This window comes from Triticum aestivum, chromosome 3A, assembly GCF_018294505.1.
Source record: "Triticum aestivum cultivar Chinese Spring chromosome 3A, IWGSC CS RefSeq v2.1, whole genome shotgun sequence".
NCBI lineage: Eukaryota > Viridiplantae > Streptophyta > Magnoliopsida > Poales > Poaceae > Triticum > Triticum aestivum.
Genome location: NC_057800.1, coordinates 671,030,170 through 671,056,015, shown reverse-complemented (window position 1 = coordinate 671,056,015; position 25,846 = coordinate 671,030,170). Strand labels below are relative to the sequence as shown.

General features: G+C 48.0%; 1 protein-coding gene and 1 long non-coding RNA gene across 3 annotated transcripts; both read left to right on the top strand.

Moving 5' to 3' along the window:
* Positions 1 to 11,811: 11,811 nt before the first annotated feature.
* On the top strand, positions 11,812 to 14,718 carry LOC123063102 (uncharacterized). 2 transcript variants are annotated; one of them, XR_006430067.1, is made up of 2 exons: positions 11,812 to 12,097; positions 12,179 to 14,718. It is a non-coding gene; the product is annotated as an uncharacterized lncRNA (long non-coding RNA). The 2 variants fall into 2 exon arrangements; XR_006430066.1 differs by having other exon boundaries at positions 12,164 to 14,718.
* Positions 14,719 to 22,891: 8,173 nt separating this feature from the next.
* On the top strand, positions 22,892 to 24,244 carry LOC123057127 (uncharacterized protein At4g15970-like). Its single transcript, XM_044480256.1, has 3 exons — positions 22,892 to 23,101; positions 23,197 to 23,571; positions 23,738 to 24,244. Exons 1-3 carry the CDS (start codon positions 22,892 to 22,894, stop codon positions 24,242 to 24,244), a joined length of 1,092 nt encoding a protein of 363 aa, XP_044336191.1.
* Positions 24,245 to 25,846: the final 1,602 nt, after the last annotated feature.

Below are 25,846 nucleotides of genomic sequence, written 5' to 3'. Positions count from 1 at the left end.
AAGAGGAACAAACCAACATCTAGCCCCCGGCAAGCCAGTATTGCCGGGGGCTGCAAGAGCAAAGATTCACCCACGGTGAACCAGGGTTGCCGGGGACTGCAGCTTCAGATAAGTTCTTCATCCCTTATCATGCATTCCATTATGGACTCAGGTATGTGAAACCTCGTTTTCCCCTAAGCTACCATGCTCCCATAACTCTAGGCCCTAGGGCTCGTTCCTGGGGCCAAGTTTGGTCATAGTCGCGGCAGCGAAAGGATGAAACAAGGAGCCCGAACCCGCCTCATCCCTGCCTCCGCCAAAGGCGTGAGGAAGGTCGAGCGAAGTGGGGAGACAGCAAGGCCTGTTGCTGGGCAAGGAAATGTTTCTCTTGAAAATATCAAGGATTTACTCCTTGTCGTGGGTTCCACCCGCAAACAAATGACCCGGCAAGCATCCCTTTTACATTAAAAAAACATTCCACTCAGGTACAGTCCATAGGGAATGAAAAATATGAATGACGGGATTACAAGTTTTAAATTCAACAAAGGCCCGAAGGCTTACAAACTAAAAAGAGATAAGGTGCCCGTAATCCCTTTCTTGTCCCTCTCCTCAGGAGGCAGGTCAAGGAGGCGAAAAGGACAAAAGGAGCGCCTAGGCGAGCTACGGGTGGCAGAAGACACCAAGAGAACATCTTGGTGGCCGTCCAAAGGCTGGATGGTGATGGCAGCGCCGGAAGCAAAGCTCGAAGACAAGGCGGTAGGACGTCCGCACGCGTCAAATGCGTCGGTGCCCGCGTACTCCGACTTGACGGCCTTGCCGCCCGCCCTCTTCCTCTTCCGCAGCCTCCCAACGCCATCCGCCCAAGGAGACGACCCCGAGAAGTTCATGGAGCCGGCGACACGGATGATGGGGTCGCCAGTGCCGCACGGAGCGGCACCCGACACCTAATCGGACCCGTCATCCTGCCGCCTACTACCCTCGTCGTCGCTGCCGCTGTCCTCCTCGTCACTCCCGCCTGAGGAGGAGTCTTCACTATCAGAAGAGCTCTCCACGCAGCACCTTGCACGGGTCCCAAAGAGCCCGAAGACTTTGACGGAGAGAAGACCACCCTCCATCAGTTTAAAATGAAGAGTGAGCCCCTCCATCAAGCGGTGGATATGAGCAAATATCTTCCATCCCCGACAAAGGTACATCACGTGAGGGGCGGGGAAGTCGACGCGGACCCACGTGCCACTGATCCCGCAGCCCCTCATGTGCAGCCGCAACGACTCCGGCGGATCCAGCTCCATCTCCCATGCAAATGGAGTCGGGAGACGAAGGCGACGGCGCGGCGGCCGGCGCAGCTTGACGAAGAACTCACAAGGGTCATCCCCAACATGGCCCTCCATTGCAAGAGGAGCTGCTGGCGGAGGTGAGGCCGGCGCGCCACCCCGTCCTCCTCTTCCCCGAGCGCCCCGGCCTTGCCCACGGCCTCGCCCCCTCCCCCTTCCCCTCGAGGCTGGCTTTGCCACCGCAGGCGCAGGAGAAGGAGGGACGCGTTGTCGAGCGGCGACCCTCGCCGCCACTATTAAAGGACCGGGATTCCCTCTCTCCATAACGGGTGGAAGGGAGGAGCAGAAGCTAAAGGAAGAAGAAGATGAAAGAATGCGGGACACCATCCCCCTCCCGCTCTTTATAAAGGATCGGGGTTGGGGCTCGGCCGCCCCGCTCGGCCAATCAAGATACGGAAGGCGCAGGGAGCCAGGGGGCCGACCCACCGCCCCAACCAGCGATAGCCCGGTTTCCCACCTCCACCGTTTGCCACCCCAGGCGCATGGGAGACACATGGCGGACGTGCAGAACCGAGGGGACGGGTGAGACGACCACTCCCCACCCCGTGATCGTGGGGAGTGGACGCCTTGAAGACCGCGCTTCAGCCCCATTCAGTAAATGGGCCGCGCCTCCACGCCTTCCTCCGTTTATGGGGAAGGCACGAACCGCCCCTTTACTATGATGTGACGCATGCCTGCGGGAACCAACCCCACACATGCCGCCCACGTCACACGCGCCTCCCCACGCCGATCCACGCGCGGGAATCGTGGGAAGCGCAGCGCACGAAGAATCTTACCGCGGTAAAAACCGCCCCGCCTGCCCGCGCACCGTTTTTGGGCCTAGCCCAACAACGCGTTGCGCTTATGCGTGGCCCAGGCCTGGGGGCTCCTATCGGTGTACAAAAAAGGGGTACACTTTTTGTACCCCTATAACTGTGCACGGGCAGTCTGAGCCGCGGATACCACCACACCAAGCAAGGCAAGGGAGGTGAGCCAGGGTAAGACCGAAGCCCAAGAGAACTAGAACGACGCCAAGGCCAAGACCACGAAGAGCAAAGGGGATGAAGCGGACTCCCCCGGCAAGATCCTTGCCGGGAGACAGTTCTAGCAGCCCCGGCAAGACCCTTGCCGCGGCGACTCGTCCCACGCCTACAGAGCAAATCACCCTTGAGTCCACTGCCCCCAAAGGGCAAGGATTCGGGAGACATCCCTGTGGCGGCATGCAGATCTTTGTGAAGACATTCAAGATCAGATACGCACTAAGGAGACGACAACCCTTGGCAGGATCCCAGCCGAGGAAGACCACAAGGCCCCCGGCAAGCGCCTTGCTAGGGATGACAGCAGGCGCCTCGGCAAGACCCTTGCCGGGGCCCCGGCAAGGCCCTTACCGAGGACACCCGTGGGGCCACCATTAGGCCCACGCCGACTAAACCTCCACCACCGCATGCATGCAGCTGCCGACCCAACCAGCTGGGCAGGCACCTGCGTGGCGGCATGCAGATCTTCGAGAAGACCCACCACTGCGCCACCTCAGCTGCCTGCCTACCTACATGGCATCGCAGACGTCGCTGGCCAGGGCGCGTGTCGACACAAGAAGGAGCGGCGACGGACGAGACAGGTTTCTCCCTCGTCCCTGATAAAGCAAGGACACCTAAGTAAGACGCATTAAATGCACATTGTCATGTAATGCGAGGGATAACCTCGCATCACTGTACCCTTTTCACCTCCTGTGTGCCACTGTGGCAACCCCTTTTTCTATAAAAGGAGGCCCGAGGCGACCAGGGGAAGGATTCAGCTTTTTGGAGCTCCTCACGCCCCATAGCTAGCTCAAGAACACAGATATACAATCCACCAAAGCAGGAGTAGGATTTTACGCATCCTCACGGCCCGAACCTGGATAAACAAACCGTGTGCTATCTGTTTGATCCGCTCTTCTCACGACCCCGCGCCCCGCTAACCACAGTAGGGATTCTTGTGATCCCATAGGTGTCGTTCCCACTGACACAGCGTGTAGGCGAGGAGCTGCCCCTTTTTGAATTTTTCCTGACAAGTTCTGCGGCTATATGGGATTTCTTCATGACCATCAGCATGGATGTTCGGGTACCGATTTCTTCAGAACCATCAACACTCAGAACAATATATATGCATGCAGTGAACAGTTATACAAAGATGTGTGTATCTACCATACAATTCTACCACTACATGCATGCATTTGTTTATGGATCATTCATAGTTGACAAGTTTTTATTGTATCTAGGCAAACTTAATGTAATTTCACATGAGACAGTCATCATGTGCAAAGACCTAAACAACAATTGTTTGGATGGGCATGAGACGATTGCACTGAATGGTTGACACTGTATCAATCGTGAGACAAGATTAGTTATCCAAAGAAACTTTACCGAAAAAGGTTTCGCCCCGCTTTATAAATAAAGCAAACCGCCAAGAGCACACATACAAGCAATAGTCTAGAACACACACACCCAAGTCTCACGACAAAAAGTACATAGGTTCTGCTGAGGGCACAATTCAACAAGCCCTAAAAAAGGAAACACAAGGAGCGCCGGAACGGCGACTGACGGAGGCGCCTAATCAGGCTCTGGCGGCGGCGGGGGTGTAGGCGGTGACAGTCGAACGGCCATCGGGCGGAGGTCGGCGATGAAGGCGGTGATGGCGTCCCGGTCCGAGGGGCGGCTAAGTGGCCGCCAGAGCTGCAAGAAACCAGACAGTTTGAATAGAGCATCAGTAGCCCGCCGAAGAGGAATGCGCTGGATCACAAGTTTATTGCGGATCGTCCAGATGGTCTATGCTAGGGCCGCAATCTCAAGCCACCTAATGTGGCGAGAGGGTGGGGGGAGATTTGGAGTTCGGCGAATAGGTCGGGGAAGTTGGTGTGACACCAATTGCCACCGACCACCTCCCTAAGGCAGCTCCATAGAAACTGCGCAGACACGCACGTGAAGAAGATGTGGTTCGAGTCTTCGGTAACATCGCAGAGCGGGCAGATGCCCGTCCCAGGGCCATTGCACTTGCGGACCTCCACCCTAGATGGGATTCGTCCACGAATCCATTGCCACATGAAGATCCGGATCTTCAAAGGCAGACGGATGGACCATACCGCCGGGAGGGGGGAGGGGCGATGGAGGCAGCAATGGCCTGGTAGAGGGACTTGGTGGAGAATTGGCTGGAAGGCTCAAGACGCCACCTAACCTGGTCCAGGCCTGTGTTGACGACCGGTTCGTGAAGGGCGACACAATCAAGCAACTCACGCCATGCGGCGGATTCCGGAGGGCCGAACGGTCTCCGGAAGGCGAGGCGCCCTAAGTCAATAAGGGCCCTCTCGACGGAGATGGTTGGGTCAACAGCGATGGAGAAGAGGTCGGGGAAACGCGCCGCGAAGGGGGAATCACCAGCCCAATGGTTGAACCAGAACAAGGTCGCAGTACCTGAACCAACCGAGATGGAGGTCCCAATGCGGAGGACCGAAAGGAGTTGGATAATCGACTGCCAGAACTGGGAACCGCCGGAGTGCCGACAGAAAGCGAGGGGTTGCCCATGAAGGTACTTGCTCCGGATTATATCCAACCAGAGGCCGCCATGCCTTTGAGAAATGCGCCACAACCATCGGGAAAGGAGAGCAATATTCATGCTCTTAGAGAACATGATACCAAGTCCTCCTTGGTCCCGAGGCTTGCATATGTCAGGCCAGCTAACCATATAGTATTTCTGCTTATTGTGGTCGCCAGCCCATAGAAACGAGACTGGACTTTGGCGATCTCGTGGTGCAGAGTCTCGTGAATGCTGTAGAAACTCATGAGGAACAAGAGGTGGCTAGAGAGGGAGGAGTTGATGAGGATCTCGTGGTCCAAAGAAACTTTATGCCTTATCTGCTTGGAATATAGGAAGTATGTGTGCCTTCTGTCTTCTTATGAACCTACATTTGTGAACAAATATGTTCACTGCATTTTCAGCTACGTATATGCTTAGGAAGACACAACTTACATAGTTTAGTTTTTTTGTTTTTCAATTATGTTTAATAGATGCAAACCAACAAACAAGTTCAAATTATTTTACTATCATTTTTTATTGAGAACTGTTTGATCTTTCTCCCTGTTGATTTATTTTCCCCTTAGCATCTACTCCCTCCATTCCAAAATATAGTGCGCCCACGTTTTCCGAGGTCCAACTTTGACCATAAATTTAACCAACAAGACCAACTGCGGCAGGAGAAAAAATTATATAATTAAAAACTTCTTTCGAATACGAATTCACTGATATAATTTTTGCTCCCGCCGCAATCGGTCTTGGTAGTTAAATTTACGGTCAAAGTTAAAGCACGTGGATAGAGGAAGCACTATATTATGGATTGGAGGGAGTATCAACCATCATTGCCCGTGACCAATCTCGCTTTCCCAAATGCACAAACAAACAAAATGCCTTGCATGCACTGCATAATTTAGTTTCATTCAATGCCAACACATGATCTTCTTACGGTATGTGAACAATAGACTGGAACTTTATTCATTGGGTTCATATGTGGCATTTGCTCATTTGATTTTCAATTAAATGATCTTCTTACATTATGTGAACAACATACTGGAATTTTATTCCTTTGGTCCATATGTTGCATTTGCTCATTTGATTTTCAATTAAATTTCCGAGCGGGCTACTTTAGTTAGAATACAATTTTAAAAATGAAGGATCGTTCTAAGAGGTTAGTGTGGAATGAAACTTCCTAAGGAATGTAGTGCAAAAGAATCTGTAGAATTTTGTTCTATAGGATTAATTCGTTCATATAATAAGAATCATATGGATTTAACCCTCTGAATTTTCAATGAAAATATTCTGGATCAAAGATACCCTAAGGTGGAATAGAAAGCTACCATGGCCACAATTATTGTCAAAAATGGTTGATGTTTGTTATGAACTATTTTGACTACAAATAATAGGAAATAGGCCAAACATTTACTAGACTCGGAGAGGATGTGGCGTGCAATGGTGTCCGATTTCTTAAATGGCCCGGTAAAAAAACTCACTAAAAGAGAAATAAGATTCAAAATAAATTATAATGCATGCGTTGCACGTGTATGCTTACTAGTATACATATAACGATCTATCAGTATATTCAGCACGTAATTAACGGCTCTTTCAGGGCAGAAATATCAGACGACATCTACGTTTTCAAAAGGATGCAAGACACGTTGCAGCAGCTCCTGGTGACCTCATATGTCGGCAATGAAAAAGATCCCGATGGAACAGGCCTGATGAACTACGTCCACGTAGCGTGCATGCCACTTGCACGGCCCAGTTTTGGTTGCAAGATGCGATGGGTCAGTTTGATGGAAAACGACCTTTTCTTTTGCAATTCATAAGCTTTATTGATTACTCAAGGGTAATACATTCACGGGTAATACAATCACGGAGGAAGTTTGGAACATAGTTAATCCAGAGGCACCTCTGACGAATACATGATGCATAATATTGAGATATATCCATGAACATTATTTTCCTACAATCTATAATCACAAATACATTATTGTTCATAGAAATGGAACCGAGGGGAAACCCAACTCTTTTAAATAAACAAAAAATGTCCAAAACAAATTTTAAACTTGTAGACGAAAACTAAATCAAATCCTGAATTCCAACCCTTGAAATCACACCAAACGGTCGTCTGATCTCAGTCTATTTTGAACCTTGAGAACTTTTAGCTAGTATTCGCTGATGTGACAAATCAAACCGTGGGATTCTTGACTAGGATGTGCGTTCCACTATTCGTTTCTGATAGCTGCTTGTTTCGGTGTTTTCCTTTTTTTTCTTTCTTTTTTTCTTCTGTTTTTTAGTTTCTCACCATCTTATTTGGTCTTTCTTATTTTCTTTCTCGCTATAGTTCTTTTTTGTTTATTTCTTGGTTTTCTCCTGGTTTCTTGTTTTATTTTGTTTCTTTTTCTTTTTTGCAATGGTTTTTCTCTGGTTTTCTTTTTTTTTCTTTTCTTTTTATTTTTTCAGTCTGGTGCGGCATGATGCGGTTTTCCAGGCTGGTGGTTTTGGTATGTTGTTATTGGAACTCCATTTTTTGTGATCTTCCAAGTTTGCCTGCTGTCGTCCCCTCACATTGCGTACTGCTTTGGTGGAACTCAACCTTTCTTAGTGTTGTGTCGTAGGTGCTTATGACATAGGGCAAGTTTTTTTGGACGGCTTAAAAAATAAGCCGCCTTTTCCATGCTTAAAAAATAAACCGCCTTCCAAATTGGTTGAGCCAATAAATTAGTTACCCCATAACTAATTTAGAAGCCTCACTGAAAAAGAGAGGCAGTGTCGGTGTCGAAACCGACGGATCTCGGGTAGGGGTCCCGAACTGTGCGTCTAAGGCGAATGGTAATAGGAGGCAGGGGACATGATGTTTTACCCAGGTTTGGACCCTCTTAATGGAGGTAAAATCCTACGTCCTGCTTGATTATTCTTGATAATATGAGTAGTACAGGAATTGATCTACCACGAGATCGGAGAGGCTAAACCCTAGAAGCTAGCCTATGGTATGACTAGATCATGATTGCGCGCGTTGCTGCACCCGTATATTTTTGAAAAAGTTTACAATATTGTGTAAACATTTGAAAAAATATATATCAATAAAACAAAGTTACATAAAGGATAATTTAATCATTCACATAATGGGAGACTTTCTGCCCCGTTATACTGTTTCTTAATTTATATATATGAGATAGGCATCCTAACCTCACCAACTGAGAGACACAAAAACAAAGAAATTGACTATGTCAACGCCACCTCCAAAGAAGCATACATATAGGATTAATGAATCATCCACCGTTTATTTGCAGATAATCTATATACGGATACTTTTTACCATGCCTGACTTAACCCCAAAAGGCTAGGAATGTCCACATGTGCAGCACACATTAACCTCAAAATTTTCCATAGTGATCAAGAATATCACAATTTAGCTCAACGGGTGGGTATAGAAGTTTTTCCCAGGACAAATAAGTAATAGGATTGTATCCAAAAAAAAGTTTAGAGACTAAAGAACGAGCAATGCTCACGGGGGCTGGGATGGACGCGTACACCTTGTGGGCTAGAATCATGTTTCAAACTTCATCAGTTGGGTTAAACGCACGCAACCGCCGGCTCAATAAGCACACGTGGCCCGAACAATCACAGCCAGCCTAGATAGCTCCATCGAGCAGCGGCCCAAGAGAAACATCAGGACATCCAAGATCGAGCTGATCGAACGGTTAGCGATGGCAAGCGCCATGGAGGCTCGTAGCTCGTTCTGTTATACTGTTTCTCAATTGTATGTTGTCCTACGGACTAAAACCCTTCGATTTATATAGACACCGAAGGGGGCTAGGGTTACACAAGGTCAGTTACAAAGAAGGAAATATACATATCCGTATTGCCTATCTTGCCTTCCACGCCAAGTAGAGAACCATCCGGACATGAGACGAAGTCTTCAATTTTGTATCTTCATAGTCCATCAGCCCGGCCAAAGGATATAGTCCGGCTGTCCGGAGACCCCCTAATCCAGGACTCACTCAGTAGCCCCTGAACCAGGCTTCAATGACGATGAGTCCAGCGTGTTGTGTTGTCTTCGGCATTGCAAGGCGGGTTCCTCCTCCGAATACACCACAAAAGAGTTTGAATACAAGGATAGTGTCCGACCCTGCAAAATAAGTTCCACATACCACCGTAGAGAGAATAATATTTCCACAAATTTAATTTGCTGACACGTTTTGGCAGCATGACATCATGCCATGGCTCGGTAATTATTCGAACCGTTTTTCTTTAACCAGCCCCGCACATAACGCGAGGCGGTTTCTTGACACGTCTTGTCAAAGCAGAGATCGTGTTCCCCTTATTACGGGATTCTCATCAATACGGACATGGGTAACCCAACAGCGCCATCAATTACAGCGCTTGTGGGATAAGCGAGTTTTACCAGGCAAGTGGGAGCGCACAGTTTAGTCCGCCCTTATAAAGGGATATGATCTCACCTTTTTCTACCCACGCCTTCTTCCTCCTTGGTTATCCATTCTCGTGCACTCGAGCTCTAGCGTTCAAGTCCGCATCCTCCTCCTCAACTCTCTCCAAACATGTCCGGAGCGGGAGGCAAGTGGATGGCCTCCTCCGTCACGGAGGGGCACATCAAAAAGTTACGTGGAGCCGGATACTTAGCCGCGGATATCGCGCACCGGCTGCCAGCCGCGGCGCAGGTCATCCCTACCCCAGAACCTCACGAAAGGGTGGTCTTCCTCCTCCACTTCGTCCGCGGACTAGGGTTTCCCCTCCATCCATTTGTCCGCGGCCTCATGTTCTATTATGGGCTGGACTTTCATGATCTGGCCCCGAACTTCATCCTCAACATCTCGGTGTTCATCGTCGTGTGCGAGGCCTTCCTCCGCATCCGGCCCCACTTCGGCCTGTGACCGAAGACCTTCAATATCAAGCCGAAGGTAGTAGGCGGCCAACAAGCGGAATGCGGCAGAACCATGGTGGGCAAAATGCCCAATGTTACATGGCTTGAGGGCTCCTTCGTGGAGACCATAAAGGGGTGGCAATCAGGGTGGTTCTACATCACCGAGCCGCGCGACATCAACTGGGTGGCGGCCCCCGAGTTTTGATCCGGATTCCCCACGCGGCTCACTTCCTGGAAGGAGAAGGGCCTGTCCTGGGGTTCATCGGTGGAGCTGGACGGACTCTAGAAGTGTATCCGGAATATGATAAGCAAGAAGCTTAAGCTTGTCAACATAGTTCAGGTCATGCTCTTCCACCGAATCCTCCCGTGTCAACAACGGGACTTTAACTTATGGGAGTTCGACTCGGCCCAGCACCAGACTCTAAGCGAGCTCTTCGACACGATGCACAAGGACGTCTGGAGGGTGCTATTCAAGGGTGCCGAGGTCCCACCTTCTCTTATCGAGGACCGCGGGTTAAGCGCGAAGCGCCCTGCGAATTCAGTAAGTTCTGTACATCCGGTAGGATATTTATTTCCCATAGCTTAACCATGTGCGGGGTTTGAGCCCCCATGCCTTTGACAGGACTGGGTGGAGACATCGGAGCAGATTAACTGTCCGGCCCTCTGCCCGAAGACACTGCGGACGCTCTCCTGACGGAGATGCTGACTACGGCTCCTTATGAGGTGCCAGAGAAGATCAAGAAGAAGGCCAAGGGAACCCGAAAGAGTTCCCGGCGCCAGGTGGTATCGGACTCATCGTCCGATAACTCCGCGACGCACTCCTCCCATGAAAACAAGGAGGAGGAAGATGAAGATGCTCCCCCTCCAGTCGGGGGAGACAAGAAAAGGAAGGCCGCCCCAACCGTGGAGGCCGAAGGGTCCAAGAAAGGAAGGACTCTCCTTCCGGACTGCTCCACCACCGCTGCCGAAGGCGAAGACGAGTGGCTGCTCAGGGCGCCAAGCCCTTGGCGAAGTCGTAAGTATTCGGATACCAGAGTAACTCATAGCATACCTTTGTCGCACTGCTTCTCCTAACGCCAAATATGATTATGCAGACCACCCCAAGCCCGTATCGACGTATCCTCGTCGGACGGTTCCTTGGACTCGTCGAATATGGATAGCGATCCACTTCCGACCGCCTCCTCCCCTTGCCCTACGGACAATGCCGAGGTATTGTCTCAAGGGGCACCGAACCGGGGGGAGACAGTCCCGGAGGCGCCTCAAGGCGACCTTCCGGACTCCAGGAGCAAAGGGAGCAAGGCTCCCGGGGACTCCAAGTTCGGCTCTCAGTCGAACACCACGCCGGAACCGCCAGTGGTTCCGGACTCGGGCAGGCGCCCCCTTCCAAAAGGGGTAAGACGCCCGTGCCGGTGACCTCTGTCCATCCAAAGGCACCGGACAACCTGCTGGGAGCGCTTCGCGGCGCTTCCATCGACAAAGAGCACCGCACTATTATGAGTGCAGTGATCAAGAAGGTTTAGTCCGCCAAGAGCGGACTGACTAAAGCCTGTGCCAGCCTTCTAACAGGCTTTGAGGTAAGTATTTAAAATATAGGAAAAATATTACCGCATAGACAGTAGCCCCTGATGCTCTGTTTGGTGTTCACAAAGAAAAGCCGAATAGAGGATCAAATAATATCTGTAGGAGTCTAATATAAGTATGTCTATATGCGTATGCAGGCTTCGCTGCTGACCTCTGCCGCACTGACTGCGGAGGTCGCCGCACTGAAGCAGGACCTCGAGGGGTCCGAGAAAGAGCTCGGCCTTGCCAAGAGGCAGCTCGAGGAGAACAAAGGTAAGTAATACCTTATCTATATATATATATATATATATGTATATAGAAAGTCTATTAAGGACCCAGGGTGAAGAATAAGTAATTCTTCACCCCAGTCATTCGACCGAGCAATAGTGTGGCTTAACGAATCCTCGACCGATAAAAAAATATTATTCCACGTCTACCGCCGTAAATTTACCTTGCTTAAGTTGATTCGATGGTTGACTGGTCCTTTGGAGCTAGCCCACTGTATGTCTCCACCCCTACCCGTGTCTTTTCTAATCAGGTGCGAGCGGTTCACTTTCGAGGACGTTCCTATCTCCTCAGCCCCTCCTGGCTGGCGATTGCGGTTTGCGGAGGCGGAGGCAACCATGTCCATGACGCCGGAGGGACAATATTGAAGCAAGGGCTACCCCTCTCTCTCCTGCGTGGATTACTCCCCCTTTCCCTCTTCATGCGGTAGCGACCAGGAGGCGAACTGGGCAGTGCATCAATCTGGTGCGAGCTCGGCGGCGGCAACGACCTTTTCTGGCGTCCCTCTCCATCGTCAGCGGTCTTCTCGTTGGTAATACCTTCCTCTTCCATTCCCTCTTCTCCATGAATTTCTTAATTTTTAGGGTCAGGGTTCTAGATTTTTGAGGAACAGGGTAAAGAAAGAGTAAAAAGACCAAGAAAGGAGATGAGCTTGCATATTGAAGGGGGTGATGGAGAAAACCTTAGCTCGTATGTGGGATCAAATCAAGGAGGTGGGGATCATGCAAGAGGAGAAGCTGCGGAGGAGGAACAACACCAGAGTATCTTCTTAGGTCCAGCCAAATGTGATAGCCCTGTTTCTTGTCTATCTTCTCTGTTTTAGATGAACTATTATTCCTTATGTCTTCTTTAGAGCTCCACTGCTACAAAAAAAAGAACCAGTTCCAGCCATTTTCACTTGGAATGGAGTAGGGATGCTGCTACTGTATTTAGGATGGCATCCCATCATTCTGAATCTGCTTCAGAACTGAACATTAGTGACGCTTCAGAACTTTATGTAGTTGCAGACCTGAAGACTAGTGAGACACAGTAGCAACTAGCACTGCATACGCCTTCAGTACACTAACCTTTGTCACCTCTGTGAAAGCACTGCATACGCCTTCAGTACACTAACCTTTCTCAGGTTTGCTTTTCACATTTTTACAATGTGCTTAAGGCGAATGATGAGTGGTTAAGCACCTATTTATTTCTAGTTTTGATCTGTTGATACACACTGAACAGAAGAATTAAACTAGACATGCTCCAATTTTACGTTGATGCAAACAAGCGATGCAATCTATGTTGCATGCAAGTTTGGAAAATGTATTAGTTGGACATGTTCCTATTTATTTATTTATTTTTTGCCCTATATCTCTTATCTTTGTCTCTCAGAATTCTTACAAACAGGATTAGGACCTCTCAGTGTATTAGTTTAACTGTTGAGGGGTCCCAATCCTGTTTCTATTTTGGTTCGTCTTGTTTTAGCTCCGACTGACCTTGTTCATGGACACAGCAACCGAGAATAGCAAGATGATTTCGCAAGTTTTGGTTCAGTTGACACTTAAGTGTTTTTGTTACAGATTTGTAGCTCCTATTTTTTTAATCTTCTTTCTGAAAAGTAACTCCACTGATTAGTAGGATCAATAACAAACATAATAAAGTTGCTACACTTGCATTCTTGGAAGATCCATTGAAGGAACATGACAAATCTCACCAATTGATGTTTGTTTTAAAGAAAAATAGCCCGACACAATCACATTTGCATGGGCATGTCTAGGTTTTTCCTCTCAAGGAAACGCACTCATTCTCTTCTGAGTTTGAGTTCAACATGTACTGTACTATTTCCATTAGCACTATTCATTTCAGTTTTGGACACTCTAATGGCAACATTAGGTATGCTTAGCAAAACTAATCATTCTGGAATCAACACATTATATGACGATACATGGCCTTTAGTTACCTCATAGAACTTTGTACATGTTTATTGATCCAAAAAAGATGTCTTGTAAAACGTGATCTTGATGATGGCATTACCCTTTACTCTACCTTCGCACAATGTGTGATGTGTCCATGTATTTTTAGTGCGATCTTTCACTAGAGAACAATAGTAGTTGTTGTAAGTTTTTCCTAAAGTTCTGCCAAAATCATCATGTTGGAGCCACTGGTTTCTGGAAACTGTAATGGGGAAGAACCCATTTATCAATTTCAGAACCAGGATTTTTGGGTTGCATATTTTGTAATGTGTTCGATTGTTTGGAACTAGTGGAATAAAATTGCATAGCAATATTAAATTTTACATGTCTTGTGTTGCCTCGTTGACCTCTAGTTAGGTAGCAGTTCTATGTTGGTATTGAGCTGGTCAACAGAAATTGCATAGGCGTCCTGCGACATCTACCACAACGCAAGCATAGCTGCGACCTTGGTATCTAGCCTCTTGCAAATTTTCTTAAGCTTGTAGTTTGGGTTCTTGCAATTTTTCTCCAGCTTGTAGTTTGGGTGCATGCTAGGTGTTAATTTTTGTTGGCATGTTCTTCTACCATTTCGTCATTCTCATGGAAGAACAAATATCCAATGTCAAAAGGAAGGTATTTGTTTCCAACTAGCATTGTTGAGTGATCCACGTGAAGCCGCACCATATAACTAAGCTCTAGTTATTGTCATCAATCATGATGAACTCCATGGAAACATATTGTTTTCTACTCTTTGCAGAATTCCCCTAGTGTGAATCGACTTTAGGGCTATTGTGTTATTGCCTTATGAAAGTCACTGCTTGAATTTGCCTTGCATTTTTTTGTAAGGTATGGGAGAAATTTTTTTTGGTAGAATGTACATGATGAGCAATTCTGGTTCATCGGTTGCACCATATGCAAATACGCATGTATTTTTTTAGGTGACCTTATCTCACTTGATCCACGTTTTGTGATTTTATCAGGAAAATGGCGAATAGGGAATCTGCTATAATCAAGGAAGGAAGAAGCTGTTTGTAAGCAACTTGGAGACGAAGTATCTGGAGACACTCAGCATGTGCCAGTTTTAGTTATATAGTACCAATGCATGGGAGATATAGTTATAGTCATTATGTTGCACGAATCTGTAGAAAACAGTTTTATATTGCAAACTTTTATGGGCACACGAGGCCATGTGAGAAGTTCTTATGGCCTCTGATTTTGGTCTTGCTGATTATTCTTATTTCGTGTGATTTTACAATAAGCTATAGTGATGCATATTTCATTGTTTTCTTGTCCTGACGTGTGAAATACTGGTTTTATAAATAAATAAACGGCAGTTTCCTTACACGAATCAGGAATTTTATGTGGGAAATGTCACCTCTCGGTACACTTTTACTTCAGTTTCATGGTCATTGGCTCACGGAGGCAAAAAGAAAAAAAAGAAATATGTGCGTAATCTGGTGTCACGTCGGTGTGTCGTAATATTACGTTACCAAGAAGGAAAGTTACCTCGGCTAGTTTGTGTCGTAATATTACGTTACCAAGAAGGAAAGTTACCTCAGCTAGTTTGCTGGTGGTTGGATCACGAAGACCATAATCTTACCTCGTCTAGTTAATTTGCTGGTGGTCGGATCACAAAGGCAAACCAATAACCTTGCCTCGTCTAGTTTGCTGGTAGTTGGCTCATGAAGGATGGTTTGAACGCTGAAAGGGCTGGGGTGAAGAATAAGAATTATTTACCCTGGATGACGAATATATACACACACAAAAAAAGATGCGATTGCGAAATGACAGGATCATCATGAATTTGCCAGGGGCCACGACCGAAGTGGCGACCCTGAAGCAAGCGCTGTCCGAGGCTGAAGACAAAGCGGCCCAGGAGCGCATCGAGCGGGAAAAGCAAGAGGCACGGGTGGGCGAGGTGCAGCAAGAGCTGCAGGCTCTTGTGACGAAGCACGAGGTTTTGGAGTTTGACTCGAAGACGCGAGAGTCTGAGCTTGCCGCGGCCCTCGAGAGCGCGAAGAATGCCAAGGCTGAAGCCCAAAAAGCCCTCCAGGAGATTGAGGCGATGAGGAAGATAGCGGCAGGTAAGTCATTCAATATGCAAAGCAAGCATGTGCAAGTAAATTACTTGTTACTTACCCGAGTCCGGAGTTCTCCAGGGGCATTCACAGATTTGCCCCACAGCGTGTCGGATGCTGCGGAATATTACCAGGCCGAGGAGGGAATCTCGACGGAGAAGTTGTTCTGGTCTCAGTATACTAGGAGCGAACACCTGATGCCTGTGAGCGACCAGCTGAAGCAACTGGTCGAGCTGCACAAGGCGGCCGAACAGGCCATGAAGGGCTTTACCTGGCGACTCCCTTCCCAACAGCTACTTCGGCCTGGTGAGGCGGCTTGCGGATGCCTGCCCACGGCTGGAAGTCATCAAGCGGTCCGTCTGCATCGAATGTGCACGCCGGGCTTTTACCCGTGCAAAGGTGCACTGGGCCAAGATGGACGCCTAGAAGCTGGTGAAGGAGGGGCCGCTGCAGGGCAAGGAGCATCGCCACCCCGAGGTGTATTATGAGGGTGTCCTGAAGGGTGCCCGTCTTGTGGCGGACGAGTGTGCGAAGGATGTAATTTTTGAATAAACTTGCTCGTGTGATCCTGTATTATGAAAACTTGTTCATATGCGCTATGCAACACTTGTTTGAATTTAAAATATTACCTTCTGTTCGGCTGTTTATTAAATCTGAGAGATGGCTAGTCGTCAGCGTCTGCCACCATGCCACGAGTGCTGGGGTGTTCGGGATAAACCTGAGCACTTTTTTTTCCATTTTTGGGTCCTTTGAGGGAGGTGCTCAGCACAACGAACAAGGCAATCAGACTATAATGCTTTATCACTCTCACTTAGCCATAGAATTCTATAATTTTAAATTTTGGCGAAGCCCCTAGTATTCGGAAGGCCGAATTCGGGGCGCTATACACGCCTTAAGCCGGACAAAGCCGACTCCTCGCTCTAAGCGGCATAAGTCTTTAGGGACTCGAAACCTCTCGAACAGCGACCAGTCTCTCGCCTTATCATGATAGTCAGTTTTATCTTTCTCTAACAAGGTGCTTAGCCCAGCTGAACCGGGGCACAATCGCAGTAGTTCTCCCAGTGCTACCTTAGCCGATATAGCGGAACGTAATGTACCAAAACATGGGAGCCGGGCAAACCCAACTATTGACCCAAGACATGATTCGGAGCTGATGCATATAATGCTATAATTTCGGGGTGCCGCACTGTCGAAAGTGTTCGGATTTCTCACGTCGTATTATGGGGCACGCTTAAGCCCCTGGCGTATTGGCCGTACCAGAGTGTACGGGTGCTGAATGTCATGAATGGACATATATATGTATAAAAAAGAGAGAATAGAGAATGCGGTAATAGTCTAGTGCTATGCATTGTTTATTCAAAAAGGTGTGTCGAAGCAGAATGATACAATTAGTGCGATAAGAAAAAAGTAGGACTGTTTGACATGTCCCCTCCAAGGGCAAGCTGAGAAATGGTATTGAAAGCAGGTATTTCACTCGTTATCAGAGACCACCTGGGAATTCCTTGATGCGACGTAGCTTTCTGCCTCCTTGGTTGTTGTATCGTGTGTCCAGCAAACATACTGCCGGACGGGGTTTCCAGAGAGTAAAGTCCTGAAAGAGAGAAAAAATAATAAGGCGGGAAGCCCCTAGTGCGGTTGAGTCGCGTCTTGGGGCGTGCCGTAGTCGTGCCCCCCTCCCCACCTGTGCCCATGGTATTTTCAATGCGTAATTATGTACGCGGGGCACAGATTTTTCCGTTTGGCTGGGACTAGGGTGGGAGCCGCATTGCTATGCGAGCTCGGAACGTGCCAGGCGGTCTTGCTGCCGATTACTCCGGACATGCTTGAAGGAGTCCGGGTCTTTAATCGCCGAACTGGTGGATTGCCTTAAAAGGCTGCTTTGTGCTTATGCTACGAGGGCCGCAGTGTGCTCCTCTGTGCGGAGAGAGCGCTCTACGTTTCCATTGACTGTGATGACCCCCCGAGGTCCTGGCATCTTGAGCTTGAGGTACGCATAATGCGGTACCGCATTGAATCTCGCAAATGCGGTTCGCCCGAGCAGTGCATGATAGCCACTGCGGAACGGGACTATATCAAAGATTAACTCCTCGCTTCGGAAGCTATCCGGGGATCCGAAGACCACTTCGAGCGTGATTGAGCCCGTGCAATGGGCCTCTACACCTGGTATGACGCCTTTAAAGGTTGTTTTTGTGGGTTTGATCCTTGAGGTGTCTATGCCCATTTTGCGCATTGTGTCCTGATAAAGCAGGTTCAGGCTGCTGCCATCGTCCATAAGGACTCAAGTGAGGTGAAATCCGTCGATGATTGGGTCTAAGACCAGCGCGGCAAATCCGCCATGACGGATACTAGTGGGGTGGTCCCTGCGATCAAAGGTGATCGGACAGGAGGACCATGGGTTGAACTTTGGGGCGACTGGCTACAACGCATATACGTCCCTTAGCACACGCTTCCGCTCCCTCTTGGGGATGTGGGTTGCGTATATCATGTTCACCGTCCGCACTTGTGGGGGGGAACCTCTTCTGTCCTCCGGTGTTCGGCTGCCGGGGCTCCTCCTCGTCATCGCTATGTGACTCCTTATCTTTGTTTTCAGCATTTAACTTGCCGGCCTGCTTGAACACCCAACAATCCCTGTTGGTGTGGTTGGCTGGCTTGTCGGGGGTGCCGTGTATTTGACATGAGCGATCGAGTATATGGTCCAAACTGGACGGGTCCGGAGTGCTTCTTTTGAATGACTTTTTCCGCTGACCGGGTTTAGAGCCTTTGAATCCGGCATTGACTGCCGTATCCTCCGTATTATCGCTATTGATGCGGCGCTTGTGTTTGTTGCGAAGTGACCTGCTATTGCCATTTTTGGTATTCGAAGTATCATGGTTCTTTGATATATTATTGATGCGAGCCAGCCAGCTGTCTTCTCCCGCGCAAAAGCGGGTCATGAGTGTTGTGAGGGCTGCCATAGATTTCGGCTTTTCCTGGCCAAGGTGTCGGGCGAGCCACTCATCGCGGATGTTGTGCTTGAAAGCTGCTAGGGCCTCTGCATCCGGACAGTCGATGATTTGATTTTTCTTTGTTAGGAATCGTGTCCAGAATTGCCTGGCCGATTCCTCTGGCTGCTGAATTATGTGGCTTAAGTCATCGGCGTCTAGTGGTCGCACATAAGTGCCCTGGAAGTTATCAAGGAATGCGGCTTCCAGATCTTCCCAACAGACAATGGATTCTCCTGGCAGGCTGTTGAGCCAATGCCGAGCTGGTCCTTTGAGTTTAAGTGGGAGGTATTTGATGGCGTGTAGATTGTCACCGCGGGCCATGTGGATGTGCAGAAGGAAGTCCTCGATTCATACCGCATGATCTGTTGTGCCGTCGTATGATTCTATATTTATGGGTTTGAAACCCTCTAGGATTTGATAATCCATTACTTCGTCTGTGAAGCATAGGGGGTGTGCGGCGCCTCTGTACTGGGCTATATCGCGATGCATCTCAATTGAATCTTGTCTGTTGTGTTCGGCCCGGCCGGACTTACTTTTACTGTATCTGGCATGATAGTTATCGTCTCGCATAGTGGCGCACCCTCGTGATCCATAGATCGATTTTGCATGTTTTGCTTTGTCCTCCAATACGTCTCGCAGGTCTAGCATGTTTCCCGTGCCTTGTCATTTTTATTTGAGTGGCGTCGGGGTGCGGGCTGAGTTTTTGGCTGAAGTGCCTCTCTGTCGCAGCCACGAGGTGGTCGGTCAGCCGCATCATATGCTGGAGATGTAGATTTGAGTGCTTCCTCCTCTAGTCAGGGTAGCAACCTACGCTTTGGGTAACTCTTAGAGGGGCGTTCGAGTTTATATTCCTCGGCCACAAGGACTTCGGTTCATCTGTCGGCTAGCAAATCTTGATCAGCTTGAAGCTGCTGTTGCTTTTTCTTAAGGCTATTTGCCGTGGCTATAAGTCGACGCTTGAAGCGCTCTTATTCGACGGGATCCTCAGGCACGACGAATTCTTCATCGTCGAGGCTTGCCTCGTCTTCAAAGCGAGGCATGTAATCATCATCCTCCGCCTCTCCACCTGCCGCTCTCTCTGGAGGGCTGGCTTCTCCATCCTCCTGCCCTAAATCTTGCTGGAGGGGATTGTTGTCATCTTTGGCACTGTCCATAGTACTATTATCTCCTGTGCTGGTGTCACCGCTTTTGCTTTGGCGAGACTTAGAGCGGCGCCGCTGACGTCGGTGCTTAGGTTGCTTATTGGAGGGGTCATCCTTCGCTGTCTCGTCGCCATTGCCTTCTTTGGGTGTGTCCATCATGTATATATCATATGATGAGGTGGCTGTCCAGTGCCCTGTGGGCAGTGGTTCCTCTTCGTCTCCTGCATCGTCATCCATACCGTCGATGTCTTCGGAGTCGAAGTCGAGCATGTCGGTTAAGTCATCCACAGTGGCTACTAAGTGGGTGGTGGGTGGGCGGCGAATTTCTTCGTCATCCGCATCCCAATCCTGTCGGACATAGTTCGGCCAGGACTCTCCTGACAAGGACAGAGACCTTAATGAGTTCAGTATGTCGTCGAAGGGCGAGTGCTGAAAAATATCCGTGGAGGTAAACTCCATGATCGGCGCCCAATCGGATTCGATAGGCAGGGGCGCATGCGGTTCGGAGTCTGTGGCCGGGGAGGAATCCGGTAGTTCGGCGTCACGGCTCCTATGAAGGGTAAGGTCGATACTCGGCTCGATCGTCGATGAGAGTGCGGCCTCCGTGGCGGGGTCTATCCAGCCGTCCATGGATGGCGCAACTGGTTCCGAATTGAGGGCCGGAACGGTTGCCGGCGCGATCTCCTGGACACTGTCCGATGGTAGAGCTACATCATGCTCATCGTGACCGTGTGGCGCACTAAGCAGGGGCTCGAATCCGTCGAAGATCAAGTCTCCGCGGATATCGGCCGTGTAGTTTAAGCTTCCAAACCTAACCTGGTGGCCAGGGGCGTAACTCTCGATCTGCTCCAGATGACCAAGCGAGTTGGCCCACAGTGCGAAGCCGCTGAATACAAAGATCTGTCCGAGAAGAAAAGTCTCATCCTGGACTGCATCGCTATCGATGATCGAAGGAGCCATCAAGCCTAACGGCGATGGCACAGAAGAACTCTCAATGAAAGCACCAATGTCGGTGTCGAAACCGACGGATCTCAGATAGGGGGTCCCGAACTGTGCGTCTAAGGCGGATGGTAACAGGAGGCAGGGGACACGATGTTTTACCCAGATTCGGGCGCTCTTGATGGAGATAAAACCCTATGTCCTACTTAATTATTCTTAATAATATGAGTAGTATAAGAGTTGATCTACCACGAGATTGGAGCGGCTAAACCCTAGAAGCTAGCCTATGGTATGATTGTATGTTGTCCTACGGACTAAAACCCTCCGGTTTATATAGACACTGGAGGGGTCTAAGATTACACAAGGTCGGTTATAAAGGAGGAGATATACATATCCGTATTGTCTAGCTTGCCTTCCACGCCAAGTAGAGTCCCATCCGGACACGAGACGAAATCTTCAATCTTGTATCTTCATAGTCCATCAGTCCGACCAAAGGATATAGTTCGGCTGTCCGGAGACCCCCTAATCCAGGACTCCCTCAGACAGCTTATGGAAAAAGGCTGGGGAGGAGGTGGCTTAATTTTTAAGTTGTCAAAAGAACTGGCCCATATTATGTGTTGCATCACCCTAACCATTGATATCCATCTCTATACGTTTGGTCGTTGATCCTTGTGTTGTGTGATAATCATGCGCTTGATGTTTTTTTTATGCTCTCTTCCTTCGGCAAGATGTGTTGCACTTCGGGTTGTTAAGGTTTACAATTCAGTTTTTCCATATAAACTGGAAAAACTGGATCTTTATTTTCGACCTGGTTTCGACATAATTAAACAGACTCAATGTAAATGTTGAATGCTAGAAGTACATAAGGGAAAATAGAAATGAACATTGCAAGCCAATCAAGTAATCACTGCTCATGAATGCAACAATATCGTAACCTATACGCCAGGAAAGATGGAGAAGGGTCCTTGTACCTAAAAACATCGAAAATTAGCAGGGACATGCAGGTGCGGGGGGTACACACCTGCGGATCCTTCTGCATCCCTTGATCTGCGCCGTGATTCGAACAAATATTCCGACGGAAATTTGTTCAAAAATGAATGCAAATTCTTATCCTTCGCAATACGAGACAGTATACATGTTTATTGTAGATAGGAAGGGTGCCAGCGAGTGGGGCGCTTTATAGGATGGGTCCCATGGAACCCTTTTCAAAAAATCAAAACATATTTAAACGTAGAAAAAATATCTACAAATACATATACATGTTCCCTAAGTAGAAGTTTCATTAAAGAATCAGTTATTTGCATGCTACATAAAAAGACAAAATAATTTGGCCCGAATACAGTAAAGCAAAAAACCATTTTAATCTATGCATTAGTCTTTTCTTTGTATACGATTATCATGAATGTTTGTAGTTTTTTCTTATAAACATGATCAAACTTTCAAAGTTTTGACTTAAGACAAATCTAATATGTGAAGTAAAATGAAACGGAGGGAGTATATCACATATGAATATAGGGTGTGGCTAAGTCTAAGTCGAACCAAGTCTCAGTCAAGTGTTATAACATGTAAGAAAGAATAAAGAAACAACTAAAAAGAAAAATTGCATGTATCTCAACAATCGACTGAGACATAGCAAGACTGATGAAATATATGTTCAAGAAATATCATACATATATGCCTATGCTTATTTATTTTTCAGTTTTTTTAAGACGTAGGAAATGTATTCGATGAGAACCAAATAACGAGCTCCCTAGAGCCCGGCCACCATTGCACTCTCCGGAGTGTTAGCACGCTAAATTACACTATCGTAGGTACGTACCGGTCTCTCTTGTCGCTCATGCACATGCTGCCATCTCACCTCTGACCTCGGGATCATCATGGCCATTGGCCACTATGTCCGTCTGGTGGCCGTCAGAAAGTCAGAATATGCCGGCCGCGAGATACCTCCATGGCATGGCCATTGCCAAGCCGGAGAACAGCGCGCTCTTCGGTACGTCCATGTGTGTGCAGGTACGTTTTGACATCTTCCTTGCGTTGCCTTGCCGTACACATGGAGCAGGAAGCAAGTACAACTGCCACATCATTCAAAACCAACGAGTGCACATGGATCGACGTACCTTCTGCTACCTCCTCTCATGCACATGCAGATACGGGCGACCTATACACCTAGCAGAGGAGTTTAAGTATACCTCTGCAGGCTAGCTAGCAGTACCATTAGCCTCTACCGTGCAAGTCCACGGCAGCTCCGGGTCATGGCGATCGCCCTGAAGAGCAAGCAGCGCAACGGCGGCGTCAGCCACTCGGCCTCGTTCCTCCTGGGGGCTCTCCTGCCCACCCTCCTGCTCCTCCTCCTCGTCTCCGATCGGGTCGGGGATCGACTGGTCGGCATATTCATATCCAGCTTGGGGAATGGATCGGCTCATCAGATGATTAGCCACGCCAACCTCTCGAGCGCGGAAAAGGTTTGCCTGCTCTGGCTTGGGTTGTGCGGCCCTGGGGTGCACCCGGGCCGGTCGATACTTCTGAAAATCTTACGAATTGATGGTAAAATTTCCAGGACATGCAGGAGGAGAGGTTCCCAGGGCTCGCGGAGCTGCTGCCAAAGGTGGCCACCGACGACGGGACGGTGATCGTAACGTCGGTGAACGAGGCGTGGGCGGCGCCGGGCTCCCTCCTCGACCTATTCCGCAAGAGCTTCAAGAACGGCGAGGGGATCGCGCACTTGCTCAACCACACCCTCATCGTCGCCGTTGACCCCGGCGCCATGTCCCACTGTGAGGCCGCGCACCCGCATTGCTACCTCCTCGAGGTCACGTCCGCCAATGTCAGCTCCGCCAACGGCTTCTTCACGGAAAGCTACCTTGAGCTCGTCTGGGCCAAGCTCTCCATCCAGCAGCGCGTCCTCCAGCTCGGCTACAACTACCTTTTCACCGTAATGAGCCAGCTAGCTGCGTATGCATGCCTCTAAATTATCATTTTTCATTCACATTTCAACAAGTGAACCAAAATGTAATACGCTTCAAATATATACACTCTGATATTATTTCACAAAAAAAATATACACTCTGATATCGTCAGTTAATGTTATGTCCATGCAGGATGTGGATGTTATGTGGTTGCGCAACCCGTTCCGGCATATCAGCCTCTACGCCGACATGGCCGTCTCCACCGACCGCTTCAATGGTGACGCGGAGGCGCTCACAAACGCACCCAACACCGGCTTCTACTACGTCAAGTCCACGAACCGGACGGTGGAAATGTTGAGGCGATGGCGCGTGGCGAGATCACGGTTCCCGCCGACCCACGATCAGGCGGTCTTCAACGAGATCAAGGCCGAGCTCGCCGCTGGAGAGTTGCACAGCAAATTCATGTTCCTGGATACGGCACTCTTCGATGGCTTCTGCCAGTTCCATGGCAAGATGGACACGGTGTGCACAATGCACGCCAACTGTTGCATCGGGCTCGAGAACAAGGTGCATGACCTCAGGAACATGGCTGCCGACTGGAAAAACTACACGAGCCAGGTGATACCGCTGGAGAAGGGGAGTCACGAGTCCAGGTGGTCGTTCCCCGCCAAGTGCGAGGCATCGATGGGGCATCGCTAACTATTGGAGTATACAATCCCGAACTCGAGATGTCAAATTTAGCCGAGCCGCACGAGTACGTAGCGGATAGGGCTGGCGGTCCAATATATATTGTTCCGACTCCAGAGCGTACGACATGCAGCTATTAGAAATGCCGGTAGAGGCGGAGCCAACATTTAAGCATAGTGAGGGCAAGTGAGACGATAACCACAAAAAAGTATTGCCATATGATGTGCTCTCGGTTTGAACTTATACTGGAATGTCTACAGATTTTGCATATCAACCGAAATGAGATCGGGGCGAGCTCCATCTCCTCGGTCAGATTTTCAATTTCAAAAGTAAGGTGGTACGTTATTATTCCATCTACATTCTTGAAACCCATCAACCAAAAATAGCTAACTACACTTCCAAATCAATATTTGCTTTGTGTGATTGTATGGTACTATGGTAGTATCCAAGACAGGCTAATAGTTCCGAACTGAGACTTTGCATATTGAGGGCAAACAAAACATCAAAAAAGAGTATGTAATTCCTAACAGATATAACAAAAAATAGAATAAATAATATCTAAAGATCTAAAATTAACATTAATATGTAATGATATATGTCAGGTCTAGGGTTGATCTCGCATGAACCATGCATGCTGCCATGTACTTCCTCCGTTCCTAAATGTATGTCTTTGTAGAGATTCCACTAGATGGACTACATACGAAGCAAAATGAATCAATCTAAACTTAAAATGCATCTATATACATCCGTATGTGGTTCATAGTGAAATCTCTACAAAGACTTACATTTAGGAACGGAGGGAGTACGAGACTCTGATGATCAATGCGCGAGTGATGACGGGTGCGCAAAAAACGTGTTGTTGCGAAGACGAATGCGGCGACACAAGAGCTCATGGCAGCTACTGGCTATGCCCTAGTTCAACGACGACGATAAAGTCTAAATGGAAGTTGCTATGTGCGTGATGAACATGTCTTGCCCTCAGCGAGAGACAAGCTCGTCTCGCCTCGCGTAGCTACTAATGGGCCGACCCAAGTAGCTTCAAGCAGGGTAATTCTCTTTCCATCTCTTTTTATTATTTTTCCATATTTTTGAAATTTACCAACTAAATACATCACAAAACTTAATTTTACGTCAGTTTTCTTCAAAACCAAGAATTTAAAAAAATGTAAACACGGTGTAAAAAATTTGTTAGCATGGTTTAATTTTCATAGCATTATTTATAGCATTTAATTTTTGTAACATTTAAAAATGTTAATGCGTTTCAAAACAATGCACATGACATTTTTTTAAACGTTTATACATGCAAAGAAAATGTTCATGTAATTCCAAAAACATTGTACCCTTAAAATAAATACACAGTACATTCTAAAAATATGTTCACACTATTCAATAATATGTTAATGATTTTTTTAAAACGTTTATTCTATGTACAAAAATGTTGTGTAGTTAAAAATATTTTTTAACATTCAAATAAATTGTTTACACATGTACTTGAAAAATGATTAACACATACTAAATAAAGTTAAAAATGTATTTTAAAATAAAATATATATTTGATATATATTAAACGTTTATAAAAATAATGTGATGTACGCCAAAAATGTACAATTTTTT